Below are 21,357 nucleotides of genomic sequence, written 5' to 3' on the forward strand. Positions count from 1 at the left end.
AGCCGCGAGCAACAATGGATTACTTCCCCGCGGTGTCAGGTTAGCTTTCACGGCTCTCAATGCATTAGGAATCTGTAAGATTCGTACGCTCTGTAATTTATGGATATTTCCGACCTCCATACCGTACAATAGGTTTGAAGAACTTTATTTCTCATAAAGAATTACAAAATTCACTTATTTACATGTTAAAACTAAGACTAAGCATAATGTCAATGTGGCTAATTCCGTCATAGGGGCTAATGGGTCCACGAGTGTATATTTTTTATTTTCATCGTAGGAAAAAAAATAACCATGCTGCTTTGTGGATGAAATTATCAATGCTGTTTGTTGTTCGAGAAAAACGCTACTGGACGGAATAGTCCTATGACGGAATTAGCCACATTAACTTTACATACAGTATACTTACACATAAAATATATGTTATTAAAATCATTCTGGGTAGAATTGTATTTCAAAATATTTATTACTAACGACTCGGAACATATTTTTACGTTACTAACTGCATAGGGACAGATATGTATGGCTTACATTGTCTTAGAAGGCCAGGCCGCGTAGCCAAGATGCCGATCGCTTACGCTCCGTAACGATCGAAACGCAACTGTCACTGTCGCACTAATATGGAAGAGTGATAGAGAGACATAATTCTTTTCGTTGTCGAAGCGATAGCGATTGTAACCTTGGCTAGGCCGGCTGGTACGCTCTATAACTTAGCAGGTATAATCTCGTTTAGTAACTACATACTTAAAAGCAATCTAAGCATCCTAAAAATACAGACTATAATATTGAGCGAACAATTATGTTTCTAATTAAAAGACTGATGATATGTGAAATTTCTATGCGGCTGCATATTAGGCTAATACCTATACATTTGATAGCCCTTATCTGTTTCATTTCAGTCTGTGGTACCGTACTATACAACTACTAATTCAACCTTTTCTTTCCAGTCCACCTCCGTTTCGACGCTACCATCCGCGACTACGCTCTCTACTCCATCGTGGGCCCCTTCGTCCGAGGAAACTTCACCCCCACTTCCCCCCTCGAACGCTCTTGCCCCGACGACGCCCCACACTTCGTACCCAAGCATAAGCACAAACGCCGTTTCAATTCGAAATTCGAACGCGGAACAAGTGACGGTCGATTTGAAACAAGTGAAAGTGATAAGTGGTCTAGTGTGTATTTTAGACCGCGGGTAGTGAAAAGTGTGAGGTACAGGAGGAGGTTTGTGCCGGCTAGGGTAGTGAGTGGGCCGTTGGGGGGGAGGGGGGAGGTGCTGTTGACGTGGAGTGTTAGTGAGGCGGAGCGGCTGGGGGAGGATGATAGTGTTGTTTTTAGGTATGTACATTTTTTTACCAAGCGAAAAATACATAGAATACATACATAAGAAGGCGTGACAATGAATTTGAATAAAAAAATATATATGAAAAAAATATTACTAAGGATTAAATATCTGTCTTATGAGTTGATATATATGTTTACAATTTCCTAGTACAAGGTTGATTAATTTCAATTTACTGAAACTGCTATACGTAATATTGTGATACCTATTAGTGATGATAATTGAAATTTCGACTGTAATACCAATTTCCAGTAATGACATGATAAAATCAGAGCACTAATTAAAAGTAACCTGCATTAATTTTTAATTAGCGGTCGGTTGTGCTAACCATGTACAATACAATACAATACAAATACTCTTTATTGCACACCTCATTACAGAAAACAATACAAATAATACAGGAAGAAGAGGTTAAACAACAGGCGGTCTTATCACTAAAAAGCGATCTCTTCCAGACAACCTTTAGGTAGCGGAAATTAATAAATTTATGTCATGTCAGTAGGTGTTTCAAATTCAATATAAGAATTGTACCTAATTAAAATCAACTCCAATAGTCAATACTCTAGCATAATTGAATGTTTATGCTACATTTTTTATTTAGTATGTTTTTGTATGATAAAGACAAAACGAGCAAACGAATCGCCTAATATAAAGCAATTAAAGCACCTGCAACAGCAGAGGGGTTGCAAAAGCGATGCCGGAATTTAAGATGGGAGTACGGTCTTTTCTTGAAGGTCGTACCGGATTGAAGCAATGTTATTTTATGTTAAATTAGACATTAATACACTTCGAATCGTCGTTCCACAGTGAAAAATCGAAAATAAAAACGTTTTTTATCTTGTATGGAGGATCCAAAGAACGGTAAACTGTAAGCTTCCTCTCCCATACAATCTCCTTACATTTGTTAACCACAAGCTACAAAACCAGCCGCAAAGAAATGTGTGCCAGAACCAGCAATAATACACTACTTCTTGCGAATAATAGGTGTTTTTACTTTTAGTAGGCTTTTAATTAGCTCACCCAATTCCGATCACTGCTTGTCACAGTGACAATCAGTATGAAAGTCGCTAGATACCTCATGCTATCGTCACTGTGACAAAGGTACGAAACGGAAATCAAAATTATTTGACTGTGCTTGATTTTTAGGGTTCCGTACCCAAAGGGTAAAACGGGACCCTATTACTAAGACTTCGCTGGCTGATTTAAATGGGGCTCCCATACAACAAACGTGATTTTTGACCAAAGTTAAGCAACGCCGGGAGTGGTCAGTACTTGGATGGGTGACCGTTTTTTTTGCTTTTTTTTTGTTTTTTTTTGCATTATGGTACGGAACCCTTCGTGCGCGAGTCCGACTCGCACTTGCCCGGTTTTTTTAAAAACCTTTCCAACTTTTTGGAGTCTTTTTCCAACTGCCACATTAAATTTTGCAGCGTTACGCTTTGGTAGAAACCTTTTTTTTATGAGTCAATTCCCGACGGCTGGTTTGACAAGTGACAAAAAGAAAAATAAAAGAACGGGACGTCAACGTAAGAGGATATTTTATGCATAATTTCAAAAGCTTTTCATGAAATAGAATTAATTTGGCCTATATCGATGGCAAAAGTTTTAAACGGCCACTAAGTATCGCTTTAGTAATTGGGAAAACCGCTTTTTGTCGCGGGTAAGTCCGTTCGCATCTTTTATTTTATTATCTTATTTGTTTTCATATCTTTACTTTAGCGTGGCTCTTCTCTTCGTTCGCAGTTTTCTTATTCGGGGAATATTTTTACAATTCCGTTTGTGGACACGGACCAAGGCACATGCTATGTTACCGCGCATAGTTCATTCTACTATTTCAACCCGAGCCAACAATTCCAGCCTGTGTGTGGACTGTGCACCATAGGTCTAAGCCTATTATTCTCGACATCAGTCTGAGCGTGAGCAGTACACCAGAGGCCTGAGCCTGTTCCTGCTAAACCATTCGACGACTCACTTTGTATATTTCTCTAGATTAAATTATTGCCCGTAGCCTCTGTTCCTGTCTGGTACCAGTAGGGAACACATAGCCTGCTAGGAAGTTTTTTTTATTAGTTTATAAGGTAGATTTCGGTGACAGTGCTTATATTGTTACTTAGTTGATTTCGGTGGCACGGTGCTTATTAAAAATTACCTATATTATTACTTATCTGATTTCGGTGGCACGGTGCTTTTTAAAAATTACCTATATTGTTACTTAGTTGATTTCGGTGGCACGGTGCTTATTAAAAATTACCTATATTGTTGCTTAGCTGATTTCGGTGGCAGTTACCTTTTTTTGTTAACTATCAAGGCAAGGTGTTTATCCTTTTAAATTGTAAATAAAACGTTTTATCACGTGGCAATTTTGGTGTATTTTATTTTAGTACTTACTATGCTACAATTTATACTAAAACACACAAACACTGCTCTTACGTAAAACGGAGTTCAATAAAAATCACAAAAGAAAGATCAAATAGGTTCAAATTAAAATAAACGAGAACGCATTTCCTTCGATCCTTCTTAGTGAGAATAAAATTCCATATTTATTCGCGCCCTCGAAGGCATAGACTACTTCAAATGCATTCCGCTAAAGAATCGTATTTTCACTTAAACACTTACCATTACCTAAAGGGGCCCACAAATTACCAGTTCGCCGGGCGATATCAGCCTGTCAGTTGTTCGGAACTGTCACCTTTTGCATCGTTACATTATTGGTGTGAGTGAAATGAGGTAAGCCGTACGTATATCAATATGAACATATGTCAAAACTATAAGTAAAAAGAAAAAAATAAGGTGAATATGTAGGCCACAATGAAATGAAATACCGATATCGCGACAAAACTAGAGCTGTTCCGTACAAAAGATTGACATTATATTCGCCGACAAAGACATGTGAATTATTTTTCACGTTTTCTGTTCCTCTTTAATTAATGCAGTTAGAAAATGGCGGATAGTCTATCTCGCGGGTGAGATACTGTCGCGCTCCTCCTGTGCTAGGCCTACAGGCGAGCCTGGACTTACCATCCGAATGTCACCTTTAAGCGAATTCATCTTGCGGCCCGGTGTTACAAGGCATTTTCATTTAACAGTGCACCTTTAACGGTCAGTTAGCAATCGTTAGAAAACTGACGGTCAATGTCAAATCCCAATCCCATACATTTTGTCAGAAATGTAGCGGTTAGACGTTACTGAAACACGACTTAAGTCGCGCTTTAAAGTGCAAGTTAAAATGTAAATGCCCTACAACGGCTACAACGTAAAACCGTCTTTGTGGCTCTCTTAACCTCGTAAGGCCGAATGTGCATTACAATGTACACTGTTTCAATCTAATTCGAACCTTTCAGGAACTACATAAGATAGCATTTCTTTAGTTTCACTGTTTTCTAAAACAAACGAAAGTCTTCCTAATCTACTATATAAGAAGGTTCAAATTTAAAATAGAGAAATTTTGTATGGTGGACCTTACAAGGTTAAAAAAGGTTGAGTATGGTTGGTCTTGTAGGTGAAGTGATCTGTGTTCGAAGGTCATGGAAATGTGACTTTACGATGACACCCACATCTTTATCTTTACGGCTTGCGATTGTGTGGACCACTTTGTTAGATTTTTTAGACTTTTTGAGGATAAACTAAGAAATAAAATCGTTAGGGTCTACTTGCACCATTCACTAACCCGGGGTTAACCGGTTAAAACTGGAGTTACCATTGTTATCAGTTTAATCGGTTAACCCTGGGTTAGTGGAATGGGGCAAGTGGGCTTAAGCCGTCTGTCAAGTCCTTTCCGTCAATAGAAAAGAGAGGCTTTAAAATAATAGGCACGAAGGGTAAATTGTCGCATAGAACAGCACCTCTAGCACAACTGGCCGCGACAGGCGCGAGAAGTGACAGATCGGCGCGACTTGGCGGCTTGTCGCGTGTTGGCAGCACAACTTACGCGCGAGAGCCGCGACAAACTCGCGATCAGGTGTCACTGTCAGAAAATGACAACGATCGCGACTTTGAACTAAAATCCGTAGCACAACTGCCTATTTAGAGACAAAATATTCTCTCGTCTTTATGTCAATCCGCGAGTCGAAGTCTACGCCACTTTATAACGCGACTCGCTCTCGCGGGTGATTTGCTTGTACTTTTTTGACTAAACTCATGATAATTATAACTTAAAAACAAGTTTCATATATTATGTAATAATATAATTTGTATAATAACTTATTGCCCTAAGGAATAAGGAAGTGTGGAACAATCACTAAATGCGCTTTACGCACTCTTATATCGATGATTATGCACGGTGATACCTACAAGTACCACAACACACCCATCATGTTAACAACTTTCAAACAGCTAGCTTGTAGGTACTCAATTAAGTAAATAGCTACATATGTAGGATTTTTAAATTTCAATTCAGGTTCGTATGTTTGTAAAAGTAATCCTGACTTCCTTACACAAAACTTTCATCAACCTAACAACGGAGCCCGCTTGCTTGTACCTACATAAACGAAGCCGATGAGGTGGGTAGGTACAAATGTTCAAAACAAACTATCCAACTTATTAAGTAAGCCTTAGTCTTAGTAGTAATATTTAGGATCACGGTTAGATGTCTAATTTCAACAATCTCTTACTATTTAGGTACCGTTTGGAACCTTCCTCGACTTCAACAAAACCTACATGTGGCCTGTGCCCGCTGCATCGTACTGTAACAGAATGATGTAATACGTGGCTATAACAGGATCATGTCCGGCTCAAAATCATGCTTTGTATGAAATATTATCAGTCATCACCCACTAATTCAAACTAAAATATTACTTTGCTAATCCGCGAAAAGATAACGTGCTAGTCAATCAGTGCTAACCCGTTATGCTTACTTGCGTATTTTTTTTTTTGGGTTAGCACTGATTGACTAGCACGTTATCTTTTCGCGGATTAGCAAAGTAATATTTTAGTTTGAATTAATATGGATTTCCGCAAAGTAACGCCTGATTCTATTCACTATCACCCACTAAACCATTCCATCCCCTGCCAACACCATACCGTGACGTGACTGGACCGAGCCGACCAACAATATTTTGAAGGAGTCGTTACGCTCATGTCATAGTCTGCGTAGCATAGGTACGGTTATCATATGGTCTACCATATTGAAACTCCTCTAGATCATACCCCTGTTCTAGATGTTTCACTTCATGTTTGACAGGGCCTGATACGATCATTGCTATGATACGTTGTTGTCAGCATTAGGTATGAAGTGGGCCTTGGGGAGCTAATCATGGCTTCTAGAAGTTCTAGGTACCTACCTACTTTATTTTTGTTTCTTTTCAGGTAAAAATACAGGAGAGAAAAAAAAAAACAATATTTAAATTAATAGTATATTGCTTTGCCTTATATATTCTTGCAATATTAGACTTCTTATTATTAAACCTAATATATATTAACATCTAGAACCACAATAGAGAAATTGTAAGAATCTTCTTTATTACCCTTGAAAAGTATTTTCTCTCTTCCTTTTTCTTCGACATGCGGCGTAGGACAATTAAATATCACCCTGGAAAGAAAATTGGTTTGTATTGTAAACAAAACAATAAAATATGGTCATGACTTCATCGAGGAATATGAAATAAGCTTTTCATATCAATTTGTCAAATCATAAACACACAGTACACACACATGCCATCCATTATTGGCACAAGAAAAACTATATGAAACTTATTTGAGAGTTACTGCGGCAGCTTAGATAGGTATGCCATAACCATTAGGGTTATTATTAATAGTTCACTTCCTCGGTGGTGTTCTTAAAGCTAAAGCGCTTCTCAGATCTTAGTTAATTTAGAAAAGGCTCCACGTTTGAAACCTACAAGCTTGCCTAGTGTGTTTCTTTTCCTGACTCTCCACTTCGGGTCCCGTTGGCACGTTCCTGTTAAGAATATTTTCCTTTGGGTGCTGGGATATCAATCGTGTCTAGGAACTCTAGGATAATGCTGAACTTATTCTGAAAAATAAAACACTATTTACAACAGGAATATGAGAACAAAACCAATAATAGCAATTCCATTAATTATAGTTACTTACAAAAATATTTTATTTAAAAGGTTTATTAAACAGAAATTTTTAAACAATATATATTTTAAGGAATATTATCAATATTAAGTATATAAGGCTCTATTACTTACATTTTTTTCATATTTTTCCTGTAATTAAATGTTGACAAAATTTGGAAGTTCCTTGACTTTGACAGGAAAAACTTAACCATCGACAAAAAACCAGATTTTTTACCACCAAAGAACGAATGATTTAGCGCATCCCTGGTTTCCGATTCAGTGTTGCCACTTGCAAATATCGATTTGTTTAGACTTTGATTTCGCCGGGTAACACTGACGAGTCGCGCCGCGACTTTGAGTTCTCTACGCGGCTGTTGCAGTCGCGGGTACAAGTTATGCTACGGAAATCGACAGATTTGACAGCTGCGGGAATGGCGACTCGAGTCGCGGTCTAAGTCGCGGATGCAAGATGTGCTAGAGGTGCTGGGGTCTCCAGACTCTCGCGGGCCGGATTAAAACGCTTCGCGGGCCGGGGTTTGGTGAGCCCTGCCATAGAAAATTAAAATTCGCGCCTTTTTACAAGCTTTTATTTAGTTTCACCTGACCGTTGTCTGCCTGTCTGTCTGTCTGTCTGTCTGTAATCAAATCTTGCAAGTTAAATTTGATCCGCTTCCCGGTTTCCGATTGAACTGAAGTTTTGCATACACACGTAAGTCGGGTGACAATGCAATATTATGGTGTCATCGAGCTGATCTGATGATAGAGACAGGAGGTGGCCATAGGAACTCTATGATAAAACAACGCAACCTAATTGTGTTTGGGGTTTTTAGAATTGTCTCGATGAGTATTAGTTGTCTGTCATAAGAAAAATATATACAGTCGGCGATAAAAGCTTGTACCAAAAATTATATTTTTGCCAAAAACTTATTTTACTGAAAAGTCGTTTGACCGGCTATATGTACTTGTGGTTCTTATTATGGGATAATGCACGAAACGTCACAGACCAATCCACATACATCAATACATAAACAGGGTGATTTCGGGGTCGTGGAGCAAGAGAGCCAGACATCATACAGAATCCAAAGATGAGCCTAATGATGTTATTAATTATTGTTTATCACCAATAATGATGATTATTTTCCAGATGACAAGTAGGAAAAAATATTTTTCATACAATTTGGTGACCCTACTCAATGTGACGTCTTGTCGCTTTCCATACAGCGTATGTCAAAAGTCATAGGGTGACCATAATTACTTAGTATAACATTAATTTTACTTGAAAAATAAGAATAATTAAAGTAATTATCTTTTTATCAAATACTACCATATGATAATGTGGATCATTTAAAGAGTCAGAAAAAGTGGTTCTGGATCACGACCCAGAAATCACCCTGTATGTGTGGTTGTAATTTCACACAGCCCTATTAAGCGATGTGTATTACTTTGAAAATTGGTTAAAAATGCGAAAGCGCTTTCCTTTAGGTTCTAACCTGTTTAATTAAACTTTGTGAATTTTCCTTTAAAAATACTGGCCACTTTTAAAAATCGGAACACGGGCCGTTCGGCGTTCGCTTTATTGGAATTCGAAATTTAAAACTTAAAAATTAATATCAAAGACAAAGCTAACCTTCTGTATCCGTTGGAAAAAAGACTTTATTGCGATAGACTAAAGTTCGTATTGCTGTGTTTCATTAAAGTTATCGAAGAATTTTACGGAAATTGCAAGTCGCGGTTTGGGCCCGCCGTGTTGGTACTGTTACAGAGAACAAAAATAACAGAGTTACATTTTTGTAATAATAACGCCTCATGTCTAATACCATAAACGTACACTTTACGGTAAACAATGAACAGTTACATAGGGGCTGTCCATAAATTACGTCATCGATTTTTGACGATTTTTACCCCCCCCCCCCCCCCTATAATCATCCAAAAATAATGCTTCAAATGACCCCATGTCCCCCTACTTTCAGCTACCGTCATCCGATGTCCAGACCCCCCCCCCTAATTTGAAATGGCGTAATTTATGAATAGCCCCATATTACAATATACCCATAGGTATAGGGGGTTTGCTTCATCATTTCTTTCCACAATTTCTCTGGCCTTTTGCATCCAGTCTACAGCTGTGTGCTGACAGTAAATACAGTTTAACTTACCATAGTATAGGGGAAAGGATCCCGTCGCAATAGCTTGACATATATTATACATTCAGACATCTGCACATCGGTGGACCTTAATACAAAAGGCATAGGGTCCACCAATGTACAGTTAACACTTTAACAGTGTGGGCGATATCGATGGTACCATCAGCCGCAAATGTGAATGACGCCGCTCACTGTACGCACGTCAGTCACATGACTGGCAATCAAAAATGACGGTTTATGGCATGAATTAGACTCAAATGTTTGGTTCTCTCAGGGTTTTTGTAGCTGTTCAAGCAATCCATCGTTGAAATGTGCTCTCTAACGATTAGTCAAGCCCCAAACAAGATTAGACAAGCACCAAATGGATGGAAAAGTGTTAACCAATAGAGAAAAAAAAGTATCTCTCAGAGCAGTATAGGGTATTAGACTATATTTAACATAAATTATTTTACACCATGCACGAAATAAAGCACCAGAAGATATAAAAAGAAACGTGGAGAGCAGTTATTTTTAGACACAAATACTATTTTATTTGGCTACAAATATAATGACCACCAAAAAATACTTTGGTACCCTAAAGAAAAAAAAAATGCTTACCAAAAAAAATTACTGAGCACCAAAAAAATAAGGCCTAAAATTACAAATGTACCACCATTTTAATTACGACTGCACTTCAAATTGTATTCGAATACCAAATATATTGAATGATTACCAAAAATCATTAATGATCACCAAATCTTGAAGACCAAATAAATGCGATATTTTCACCTAAATAAACCACTATGATACCAAAAAATTTATGCATATTACCAAATAAAGTAAAATGATGCCAAAATTACTAGCCCCTCCCGCTCAACCCCCGTACCCCGCACCGCATAACTTAGGTAGGCATACTGAAATGCTACTAGAAAAGTATGTTAGGTTAGGTTTGTACTGCTATCAGTTAAGTGGGCTAGGTTAACACTGCGACCCTTACAGAAACGAATTGCTACTAGAAAAGTGGGTTAGGTTAGGTTTGAACTGCGACCCTTACAGATAAGAAATGCTACTAGATAATTTTTAAGAAAAAAAAACCGACTTCTTTGGGGCCCGGTGAAAGATTATGGTAGATGGTGCACTATGTAGAAAAGGAGGTAAAACCAGTACTTTCTAGTAGCATTTCGTTTCCGTAAGGGTCGTAGTTCTAGCCTAACCTAACCTACACTTCTCTGATAGCAGTTCGGTTCTGTGAGGATCGCAGTTCGAACCTAATCAAACCCACTTTTCTAGTAGCATTTCGTTTCTGTAAGACTCGCAGTTCTAACCAAACCTAACCCACTTTTGTTCGGTTCTGTGAGGATCGCAGTTCAAACCTAACCTAACCCACTTAACGGTGCATGCGGTGCGGTGTACGGGAGTTTGAGCGGGAGGGGTTTGGCATCATCATACCCACATTTTATGGTAGGTAATCATAGTGGTTTATTTAGTTTAGGTATTATAGTGGTTTTCCGGGTCAAGGTCCGGGTCTCTGAGTGAGAGTCCGGGTCCGAGTCCCGGTCCGAGTCCGGGTCCGGGTCCGGGTCCGAGTCCGGGTCCGAGTCCGGGTCCGAGTCCGGGTCCGAGTCCGGGTCCGAATCCGAGTCCGAGTCCGGGTCCGAGTCCGGGTCCGAATCCGAGTCCGAGTCCGGGTCCGAACCGGATCCGGGTATGAGTCCGGGTCCCAGTCCAAGTCAAAATCGAAATTCGAAATCACCAAACATGTACTATGCGTCGTTGAAGAGTTCTGTTCTGATCATCATCAGCAGTTCCACTTCATCAAATGCGACAGTTTTTAATGTAAATACTCGATTTTATGATGAAAATACAAAAAATTCTATACGTATGCCTTTAAGATTTGAGGAGTTCCCTCGATTCCTTATGGATCCCATCATCAGAACTCGAGCTTGACAGAAATGTGGCTTAAAAACTAAACTTGCTTAACAAACATAACGAAGAGGACAAATCGCCAAACGTGAACTATGCGTCGTTGAAGAGTTCCGTTCTGATCATCATCAGAAGTTCCACTTCATCAAATGCGACAGTTTTTAATGTAAATACTTGATTTTATGATGAAAATACAAAAAATGCTATACGTATGCCTTTAAGATTTGAGGAGTTCCCTCGATTCCTTATGGATCCCATCATCAGAACTCGAGCTTGACAGAAATGTGGCTTAAAAACTAAACTTGCTTAACAAACATAACGAAGAGGACAAATCGCCAAACGTGAACTATGCGTCGTTGAAGAGTTCCGTTCTGATCATCATCAGCAGTTCCACTTCATCAAATGCGACAGTTTTTAATGAAAATGCTTGATTTTCTGATGAAAATACAAAAATCTCTATACGCATGCCTTTAAAATTTGAGGAGTTCCCTCGGTTTCTCATGGATCCCATCATCAGAACTCAAGCTTGACAAAATTGTGGCTTAAAAACTTAACTTGCTTAACAAACATAACGAAGAGGACAAATCGCCAAAGGTGAACTATGCGTCGTTGAAGAGTTCCGTTCTGATCATCATCAGCAGTTCCACTTCATCAAATGTCACGTTTTTGAATGTATATGCTTGATTTGTTGATAAAAACACAAAAATCACCATATGTATGCCTTTAAGATTTGAGGAGTTCCGTCGATTCCTCATAGATCCCATCATCAGAACTGGATTTTGACAAAAACGGGACCAATCTGTATGCATATACATACAATCAAAAAAATAATTTTCAAAATCGGTCCAGTAATGACGGAGATATGGAGTAACAAACATAAAAAATAAAAAAAATAAAAAAAATAAAAAACATACAACCGAATTGATAACCTCCTCCTTTGGGATTTGGAAGTCGGTTAAAAAGTGGGTTAGGTTAGGTTTGAACTGCGACCCTTACAGATAAGAAATGCTACTAGAATAGTGGGTTAGGTTAGGTTTGAACTGCGAACCTTACAGAAACGAAATGTTACTAGAAAAGTGGGTTAGGTTAGGTTTGAACTGCAACCCATACAGAAACGAAATGCTACTAGAAAAATTTGCTTTGCTTTAATAGGATAGCAAGATTTAAAATTTGGTTATAATTTTACATTAAAATGGAGTTCTAATTTTGGTGGTCATTTACTGTTTTTGGGTTTACAATGATTATTTTGGTGTCATTTTATTTAATAGGATAGCACGATGTAAAAATTTGGTTATCAATTGACATTAAATTGGGGTTTGAAATTTGGTAATTATTTACAATTTTTGGGTTAATAATGATTAATTTGGTGTCATTTCCTTTAATAGGATAGTAAAATGTAATAAAATTGGTAATCATTTCACATTAAAATGGTGTTATAATTTTGGTGATCATTCATTATTTTAGGGTGGTAAAGTAGATTTTTTTGGTATTAAATTTTATTAAATCTGGTGATCAGTTAAATAGCAGCCATTTTATTTTAATGCTGTTTTCAATCTGACTCCGCAAGACAGGCGTAGCCTAGTGTGACAGTAATAGGTTAAGAAGAACTTGTCAACTTTCTGGCAAATAAAACTATTTTTTTTTTCAACCCGTATAAAACTATAAAGAGTACGTAATTTGATTGTGACGCCACATGCTAGTGTTTCATATAAATTACATAGTAGCAAATTCGTTTTGACAGTTCGAAAAAAGAAGACTAGTGGTCAAATTATACCCTATTGTTAATCGTTACTCTGTAATATCACTACTCTGTGGGCCGGCTCACGTGGGTATGGCACATGAAACAAAAGCACAATGCAAACTGTTTTTGTATCGCTTCGCTTTTGTTACTTTTGTAGCAATGGCGGTTTGTTGGAATAACGGACGCTGGTGAGATGCTGCATTTGTTATTGCAGGGTAAACGTGATGTCTAATTTAAAATATAGTTTCAGTTAAATCGATACAATTAACTAGTCAAGTGGACGGAAACTTACACCGGACGGTAAACTGACACAATTACTCTATCCTCTAGCCGCCCATACGTCAAACCTTGCCAAGCAAAATGAAATTTTATTTTCTCAACACAAAGTTCAAATTAGAATGGAACAATAGACCTTTTTTTAGGCCTCTGGGCGGCTAGAGGCTATATGTACCTATTCGTACCTACCTATAAATATTATTTACTATCAGAGAACTAGTGGCTCTGTGAACTAGACGTCGCAAAATCTCATGGATTTTGATCAAAATCCTAAACCTCCATGAACCGACAAAAAAGTCCAAGTAACTATAGAACCTGGGGGCTAGGACCGATTGCATAACAGCTCGTAACTAATAATATTAGCGAAAGTCACTTTCTAATCAAAGGCATTGGAAAGAGACTTCCGCTAATATTATTGGTTACAAGTTGTTATGCAATCCGCCCCTGCTCACAGAATTTCACGATACATGCTCCACAAACCCACACACCTGCAATACCTACCTAATATGTTACACAACGAAGGCCGTAAAAAGGTCCATAAGAACGTACCTATCACATATTTTTTTTGCAGCCTTCGAAGAGTAACATATTATTGCAGGTAAGTGTACATACGATACGAATACTATACACGATAATTATACGTCTGTAATCGTAGATATGCCTTAATGAATGACCAAGCACAGGGCAGTCAGACACTCTACGCGTTGGCTTTTGAGCGCCAAGGGCGCTCGAGCACGAGCGTCGTTGTCACGACACATCCCGCAAAAGGTTGGCGACGTCTGATCTCAATTTAAAAGGTTCACGGCGACTGACCTCAAAAAAGGTTGGTGATTACTGATCTCCAATAAAAGATTGGCTATGTCTGACCTGAAATAAAAATGTTGGTGACGTCTGATGGCAAGTAAATCAAACGTTTTATTTGAAATCAGTCATTCAATATGAACCTGCGCATATCCACTTATGGCTCCTCTGCACGATGGGCAAACGCCGGCGACTCCAAGGGACGCATTTATGCGTTAGAGGGAGCAAGTGATATTGCTATCTCATTCTACCGCATGGCTGCGTCCCTTGGAGTGGCCGGCGTTGGCCCATCGTGTAGAGGAGCCATTAAATGAACGACCAACCACGGGGCAGTCTGCAGACACTCAAAGCGATGGCTTTTGAGCGCCGAGGGCGCTCGAGCACGAGCGTCGTTGTCGCGACATACCCCGCAAAAGGTTCACGATGTCTGACCTTTGTAGTTGATTTCTAGGGACAGTCAACGTCCTAAACACGTATTTCCTACTTCAATGGATTAATAGTTATTTGTTTCACTCGGGGGCAAAGTTGTTGTTTAACCGCTCGTGCTAATATTGATACCCGAGCAAGCGAAAGATTCCAAAATTGAACTACGAGCGTAGCGAGTGGTTCAAAAAATGGGATCTTGAGCGTCGTTGCGAGGGTTTCCAAGCACGAGGGTTAAACAAAATTTGCCCCCGAGTGAAACACAAAATTTTTCACCACACCAACCCGAAGCAAATATTAAATGTAAAATTTCAAACAAATACAAACCAAATCAAATCCAAATGAATGTTATTAAATATTTATTATCCAAAATCATCATTTAAAAGTCAATTCTACCAGCAAACATAAGGAAACAACTCAAAATTTGCATTTGATTACTTTGCCTCACATGTGGATAAAATGCAACTTTGCTATTCGTTTTTGAAGTGCAAAGTAATTCTTTCCGAGCTGACGTGGTGAAAAATATAGGTTTTATACATGCATGTTGAAGTTTTCTTTGGTCGAATTTTAATTTCTAGCGTAAAAGGTTGAAGATACGTACCTAATTTATAGAGTCGGACCAAGAAAAGTCTGCAGCGGATTTGATGGCCCACGCAGCGCAAGTTTAGTACCTATCATTTATACGTCATAATTTCATACAAGTTTGACGTTTAAAATAACACGTGCACTGCGTGGGCTATAAAATCCGCTGCAGACTTTTCTTGGACTGACTCTAATAATTTATGTATGATACATTATGAATGGGCAAGAGTGATCTCTTCTTCCTTGCCGTATCCGGCAATGGCGACTCCATCAACAATTCTTATCCGGATTATGAAATGCCCAAGAAAAGTCTGCAGCAATTTTGATAGCAGTGTAAGTGTCATTTTAAACGTCAAACTTCTATGAAATTATTAGGTACATTTATTACGTATAAATTACACTTGCACTGCGTGGGCTTCCTAAATCGCTGCAAACTTTTCTTGGTCTTACTCAACAAACACAACACAACACAACAACAATAATTATTTCCATTCATCCCATACTTTGGCTTAACCGGCTTAGTAGAACGTTTATTAATCAACAAGATAATTAATCCGGTAAAAACCAATCCCTAACGAAGATATCCGGTAAAATATTGCTGGCCCCTTATTTATGGGGAGTATCCGTAATTTATCCGCCGCAAAACCTTTCATTAATCACAAGGGGGGGGGGGTAAGTACGATATTGTATTAGGTACTATCCTTAGGCCCACTTGCACCATTCCACTAACCCGGGGTTAACCGGTTAAACCAGGAGTTGCCATGGTTAGCCATACAATTTGACACTAGGTAAATAGTTTAACCGCTTAACCCCGGGTTAGTGGAATGGTGCAAGTGAGCCTTAGTTGATCCTAGTAGTCGATACAAGCAAAAAGCTATAGATACCTATAGCTTTTTGCTTGTATCGACACACACTGACAAAGTTGTTTGACCGGCTATAAATTGAAAATTGGTTCAAAACGCAAAAACGCTTTCCTCTAGGTACAGTCGCCATCAGATATATCGGATCGGTCAAGGCACTCACAAAGATCTGAACACGCCTCTATTGTCAAGGCGTTAGATATTGTGAACACCTTGGCCGCTTGGCCCACTTGTACTAACCGGTTTAATAAACTTTGTGAATTTTCCTTTCAAAATACTGGCCACTTTTTAAAATCGAAACACGGACCGTTCGGCGTTCCGATTTTTAAAAGTGGCCAGTATTTTTAAAGGAAAATTCATAAAGTTTAAATCACTAGGGGTAGGGGGTTTTTCGACTTAAAATTTATAAGTCGAAAAACGCTGTTACAAAATAATTATATTTTCATGTTCAAAAAAAGAAAAAGATTTACGGGGTTATAATAGTCAAAATTCACGTTTTCGAAATTGAAATAGGTAACCATGACCATTAGCTTCGTCTCTGTCAGACGTTAAGACGCGTCTACACTCGCGTCATTACCCCTTCCAGTGTGAACAGAGCCTTATTTCCTTAAGGCTCCGTGGCTGACGAAGACAAATTACTGGCACGTCCGTTACATACAGTCGTAGTGGATGGATAGCATTAAAACAACTTATTTATAGATGGTCAAGCAAATGTTGTCAGTAGAAAAAGGCGCGAAACTCAAATTTTCTACGAGACGATATCCCTTGGCGCCTACTTTTTTCAAATTTTTTTCGACTGACAAGATCTGCTTGATCAACTATATCTTATCATACTGCATCCCTTTGTTTGACATAATTATTGAAAGTCATAATGTAATTATTATCATTAGTCATGATTCTCAAAACGTTAATTTTTCAGGGTTTTCGTGAGGTTGTGTTATAGTTATAGATAGGTTAGGTTAGGTTTGTTTTATGGCAATCCTGATAAGTTACGCGTTTCTGAGAAAAATCAAATTATGACTAACTAAAATGCTGGCAAAAAATACATTTATGGCTTACAACATTATAGGAAAAAATTAGAGATGCAACGGATAGTTGTTTGGCCGGATACCGGATACCGGATATTCCGCCTGACCATCAGCCGAATATCCGGTATCCGGCCGCCGGATATTCGGCCAGCGGAACTATACCTACATTTCGGTTTTTCAGGTGCGCATTCTGCAGGTTTGACCTGTTTCCTAGTGAACGTTCGCGCGGACTCATTTCTAGGTTCTAAATGAGTGCGCGTGCAAGTCAATGGAATTATTAAATTGTTTTAAAATAATAAACAAGTACGATTATGACCGTGTCTGTTTCTTAATACCAATTTGTTTACTCCGAAATCAAGAAATGTTACTATACGGTATCCGGCCGGATAGTAGGTAATTATCTGGTATCCGGCCGGATAGTAAAATAATGGCCGGTCAGGCCGGATACCGGATAGTAACCGGATATCCGGTGCATCTCTAGAAAAAATAGAGACCCTTAAAAAACTTATTTATTATTAGACATACTGCAGGCCTATTACGGCCGGATTTATCCACATGACAAAATATCCGTCACTTTGTAACAGAGCGATTGAAAGTGACGGATACTGTTTTATCACGCTATCACGTAGACAAGAATGACCATCATATCCGTACTGGTTGAAAAGCACTGTTCGGTAAGGGGTACCATACGCATTCATCACCACAGAAAAGAACAAATATCTGTACATGGCTTCGAGCAACACCGGCTTCCGACACGTCGGAAGGGAGGGGCCCAAGCGATATCTCACCGTACAAATCTTTCTGCCATTTTTCGCGGGGGGGAAGGTGCACACAGTGGCACTTCTCACACACTTACATACAAAATCCAATCAGAGGCCCTACCGCGAACCACGTTCGACGTGTTGCCTCTCTATGGCACTTGTAAATTCATACGTAAGTGTGACAGGGAGGCAACACGTCGAACGTGGTTCGCGGTAGGCCCTCTGTAATGACGACACAAATACATACAAAATGACACACGTCAAAGACAAATCTTGCAAACCTCGATCTCTTTTTGTGTACGGACGAGAGACTAGTGTCACAACACGCACACTAACACATTTCCGTTGAAGTATGTCATTGTATTTTGAGAGATGAGAAGTCGGATTTGTCGCTCGACCGATCCGCAATTTGTACTGAGCGAGCAAAATCGATAAATCCAACAATTACTTAAGACTAAAATATAATAATTGTATTTAAATGTAATTAAACGTATGATATGTAAAAAAAATATTACATGTAAAATGTAACACTTTCTTTTTGTCAATTTGACGTCCCCGACCTCTTTTTATAACAAAAAACCGAGCAAACAGGCATTTTTGTGCAGCAGTGTTCACGCGCGCGTCTGGACTCGGTCTAGTGAAAAATCCAAGTGCAACTAGTTTTATTACCCGCGCTAGATTAGATTGACGCGCTAATCTTGTACCTCGGCAGAGGGGAAATAGTACGAATGCCGCCTCCCTTCCGTGTTGCTCGAAGGTACATGGTAATTAGGTAATAAAATAAATAAATATTATAGGACAATTTTACACAGATCGACCTAGTTCCACAGTAAGCTCAATAAGGCTTATGTTGCGGGGACTAGACGACGACATTGAATAGGTGTTTACAATAAAATATTATCTTATCTTACTAGAAATAGGCAGTTATCGTTTATAAACTGAAATAAATGTCATATACTAAGAAAAAGTGACCAAGGCCTCCAGTGCCCCAGGCTGGAATCGAACCAGCGTCCTCTGCTATCGCGGCAGGTGCCTGAACCACTCGGCCACCGGGCCACAGCGGCATTAGTCAAATTTTTCCAAGTATATGCACTTCTTACTGAAGGCTTGTGGCGCCTTGGTCACTTTTTCTTAGTATATGACATTTATTTCAGTTTATAATTTATATAGTAGTGTTTCTACTTGATAAAAACAAATTAAAATATTTTCTGAAAATAATTTAATTTCGTCAAATACTTCATAGTTATCGTTTAGTTTGTCGGGGTTCGCGATAGGCCTTCTAAGCCGTGTGTCCCCGAATGAGAACATTACTTAGGCACGATTTGCGTTAAACAATATCGAATAATAACCGCGCCGACTCACGGACGCCTCCAATTTCTATATTTAGCCGATTCTAATGGATCGTCGAATCATACGGCAATCAAGAGAGAATTATTAATATTTACGTGAATTGAAAATCGCTAAAAATTATTCAAATGTGTAATTGCTTCAAAATTTTCATGCATCAGTAGGTATAACTGCATATTTACATATTTACTGAATATTACCTTAATAATTAAGTTTTTTTTTAAGTAAATCACTAAGGTTTTTACAAGCTTTTATTTAGTTTCACCTGACCGTTGTCTGTCTGTCTGTCTGTCTGTATGTCTGTGTGTAATCAAATCTTGCAAATTTGATCCACTTCCCGGTTTCCGATTGAGCTGAAATTTTGCATGCATGTATAAATCGCATGACAATGCAATATTATGGTACCATCGAGTTGATCTGACGATGGAGACATAGGAACCATACGCCATTATTAACCCTCGTGCTTTGAAACCCTCGTAACGCTCAAGATTAAATTTTGGAATCTTTCGCTTGCTCGGGTATCAATATTAGCACGAGCGGTTAAACAACAACTTTGCCCCCGAGTGAAACAAATAACTATTATTTTACAGAACCAAAACGAAACCCTCGTAACGCTCAAGATTAAATTTTGGAATCTTTCGCTTGCTCGGGTATCAATATTAGCACGAGCGGTTAAACAACAACTTTGCCCCCGAGTGAAACAAATAACTATTATTTTACAGAACCAAAACTTTTGTACAGTGAAACCCAGCCCTCGTCAACCTTTTTACAACCCATAACAAGGAACACAAAAAGAATCTCACTATTTGAGCGGGTACAAGCGCGACCTAGTTTCAACGGAGCGCCTACGCCTTTAATAATAATGCAGAAATCGGCAACCTGCGTGCGGTTTATTCCATAAATTAAATCCAATATAGAGTCTGTGCGGAAAGAGAAGAGTCGTGGGATTTGAGGGCGCGCCAGTGCTATTTTATGGTTTTTGCTATGCTGACAACACTGGTCACGTGATTATAGTACGACACTAAAGGTCATGATACTTGAATCCCTTTTGTTCCGGTTTTTTACCACGGCTTACTAAACGGAGGCTGGTGGTGGTGTCGGATCGTCAACTCAATCCTCTGATTTAGCGGAGGCACTAGTTTTCTTTTTTTTTTTGTTTTTTTTATTATTATGAATGGGCTTACTCATGGCCACAGACTAGCCGAGGCGTAGACGTGGCCTACGATGGAGCGAGCTCGCCCAGAAGGTGCCTGTTCACTCTTGATTTGAAGGTTGCCGGGTTATAAGAACACGGAAATATAGACGCCGGCAGGGAATTCCATTCCTTGGCAGTGCGCATAAGGAAAGTAGAAGCAAAGCGCTTCGTGCGAATTGGTGGAATATCTACCATGTAAGGATGGAAACCGGCCGTGCGTCTAAAAGTCCGATGGTAGAATGGGGACGGTGGAATAAGCTCGTGTAGCTCTTGGGCACACTCCCCGAAGTGCAGCCTGTAGAATACCGACAGGCTGGCGACTTTCCACCGATGGGCCAAAGACTGAAGCTTAGCCGTTAGCTTCTTGTCGCCAATCATCCTCCTGGCTCTGCGCTCCACTGAGTCCAAAGCGGCGAGTTGGTATTTAGCTGAGCCATCCCACAGGTGGCTGCAATACTCCATACACGACCGGACTTGAGCTTTGTAAAGTGTTAGAAGCTGTCCAGGTGTGAAGTATCGCTTCACCTTATTTAGGACGCCCAGCTTTCTGGCCGCAGTTTGTGCTTTAGACTCAATGAAGCTGCCGAAGCTGAGGACTGAACTCAGCTCCATGCCGAGGAGTTCCAGGCTGTCGGCAATAGGTACAGATGCACCCCGGAAAGAAGGAGTCAGGTCGAATAGACTCCGTTTTGCGGAAAATAGACACGTCTGCGTTTTGGAGGCATTGAACGTGACCAGATTGTCATCACCCCACTGGGAAACGAGACTAAGGGTCAAGTTCATTCGCTCAACCATGGCCTCTCTCTGTGAACGTATATCCTCCCTGCTGTCCCCTGCACTAGCCAAATATCTCTCAACAACCGTACTGTCATCTGCATAACCTACAATGCTGGGTTGCAGCATGTCGTTAATGTGGAGCAGGAAAAGGGTTGCGGAGAGAACAG

General features: G+C 39.4%; 1 protein-coding gene and 1 long non-coding RNA gene across 2 annotated transcripts in view; one reads left to right on the top strand and one right to left on the bottom strand.

Annotated features, from left to right (window-relative positions):
* Positions 1-21,357, top strand: part of LOC134668629 (uncharacterized) — a 347,587-nt gene that overhangs the window by 228,019 nt on the left and 98,211 nt on the right. Inside the window, exon 3 of the mRNA XM_063526069.1 lies at positions 945-1,332. Coding sequence (XP_063382139.1) covers positions 945-1,332 — 388 coding nt within the window. The remainder of the gene's footprint in view (positions 1-944; positions 1,333-21,357) is intronic.
* On the bottom strand, positions 6,674-7,839 carry LOC134668477 (uncharacterized). The gene is made up of 2 exons (XR_010098778.1): positions 7,174-7,839; positions 6,674-6,863 (listed from the first exon to the last, which is right to left on the bottom strand). It is a non-coding gene; the product is annotated as an uncharacterized LOC134668477 (long non-coding RNA).

This window comes from Cydia fagiglandana, chromosome 11 (assembly GCF_963556715.1).
Source record: "Cydia fagiglandana chromosome 11, ilCydFagi1.1, whole genome shotgun sequence".
In the NCBI taxonomy this organism is placed as follows: domain Eukaryota; kingdom Metazoa; phylum Arthropoda; class Insecta; order Lepidoptera; family Tortricidae; genus Cydia; species Cydia fagiglandana.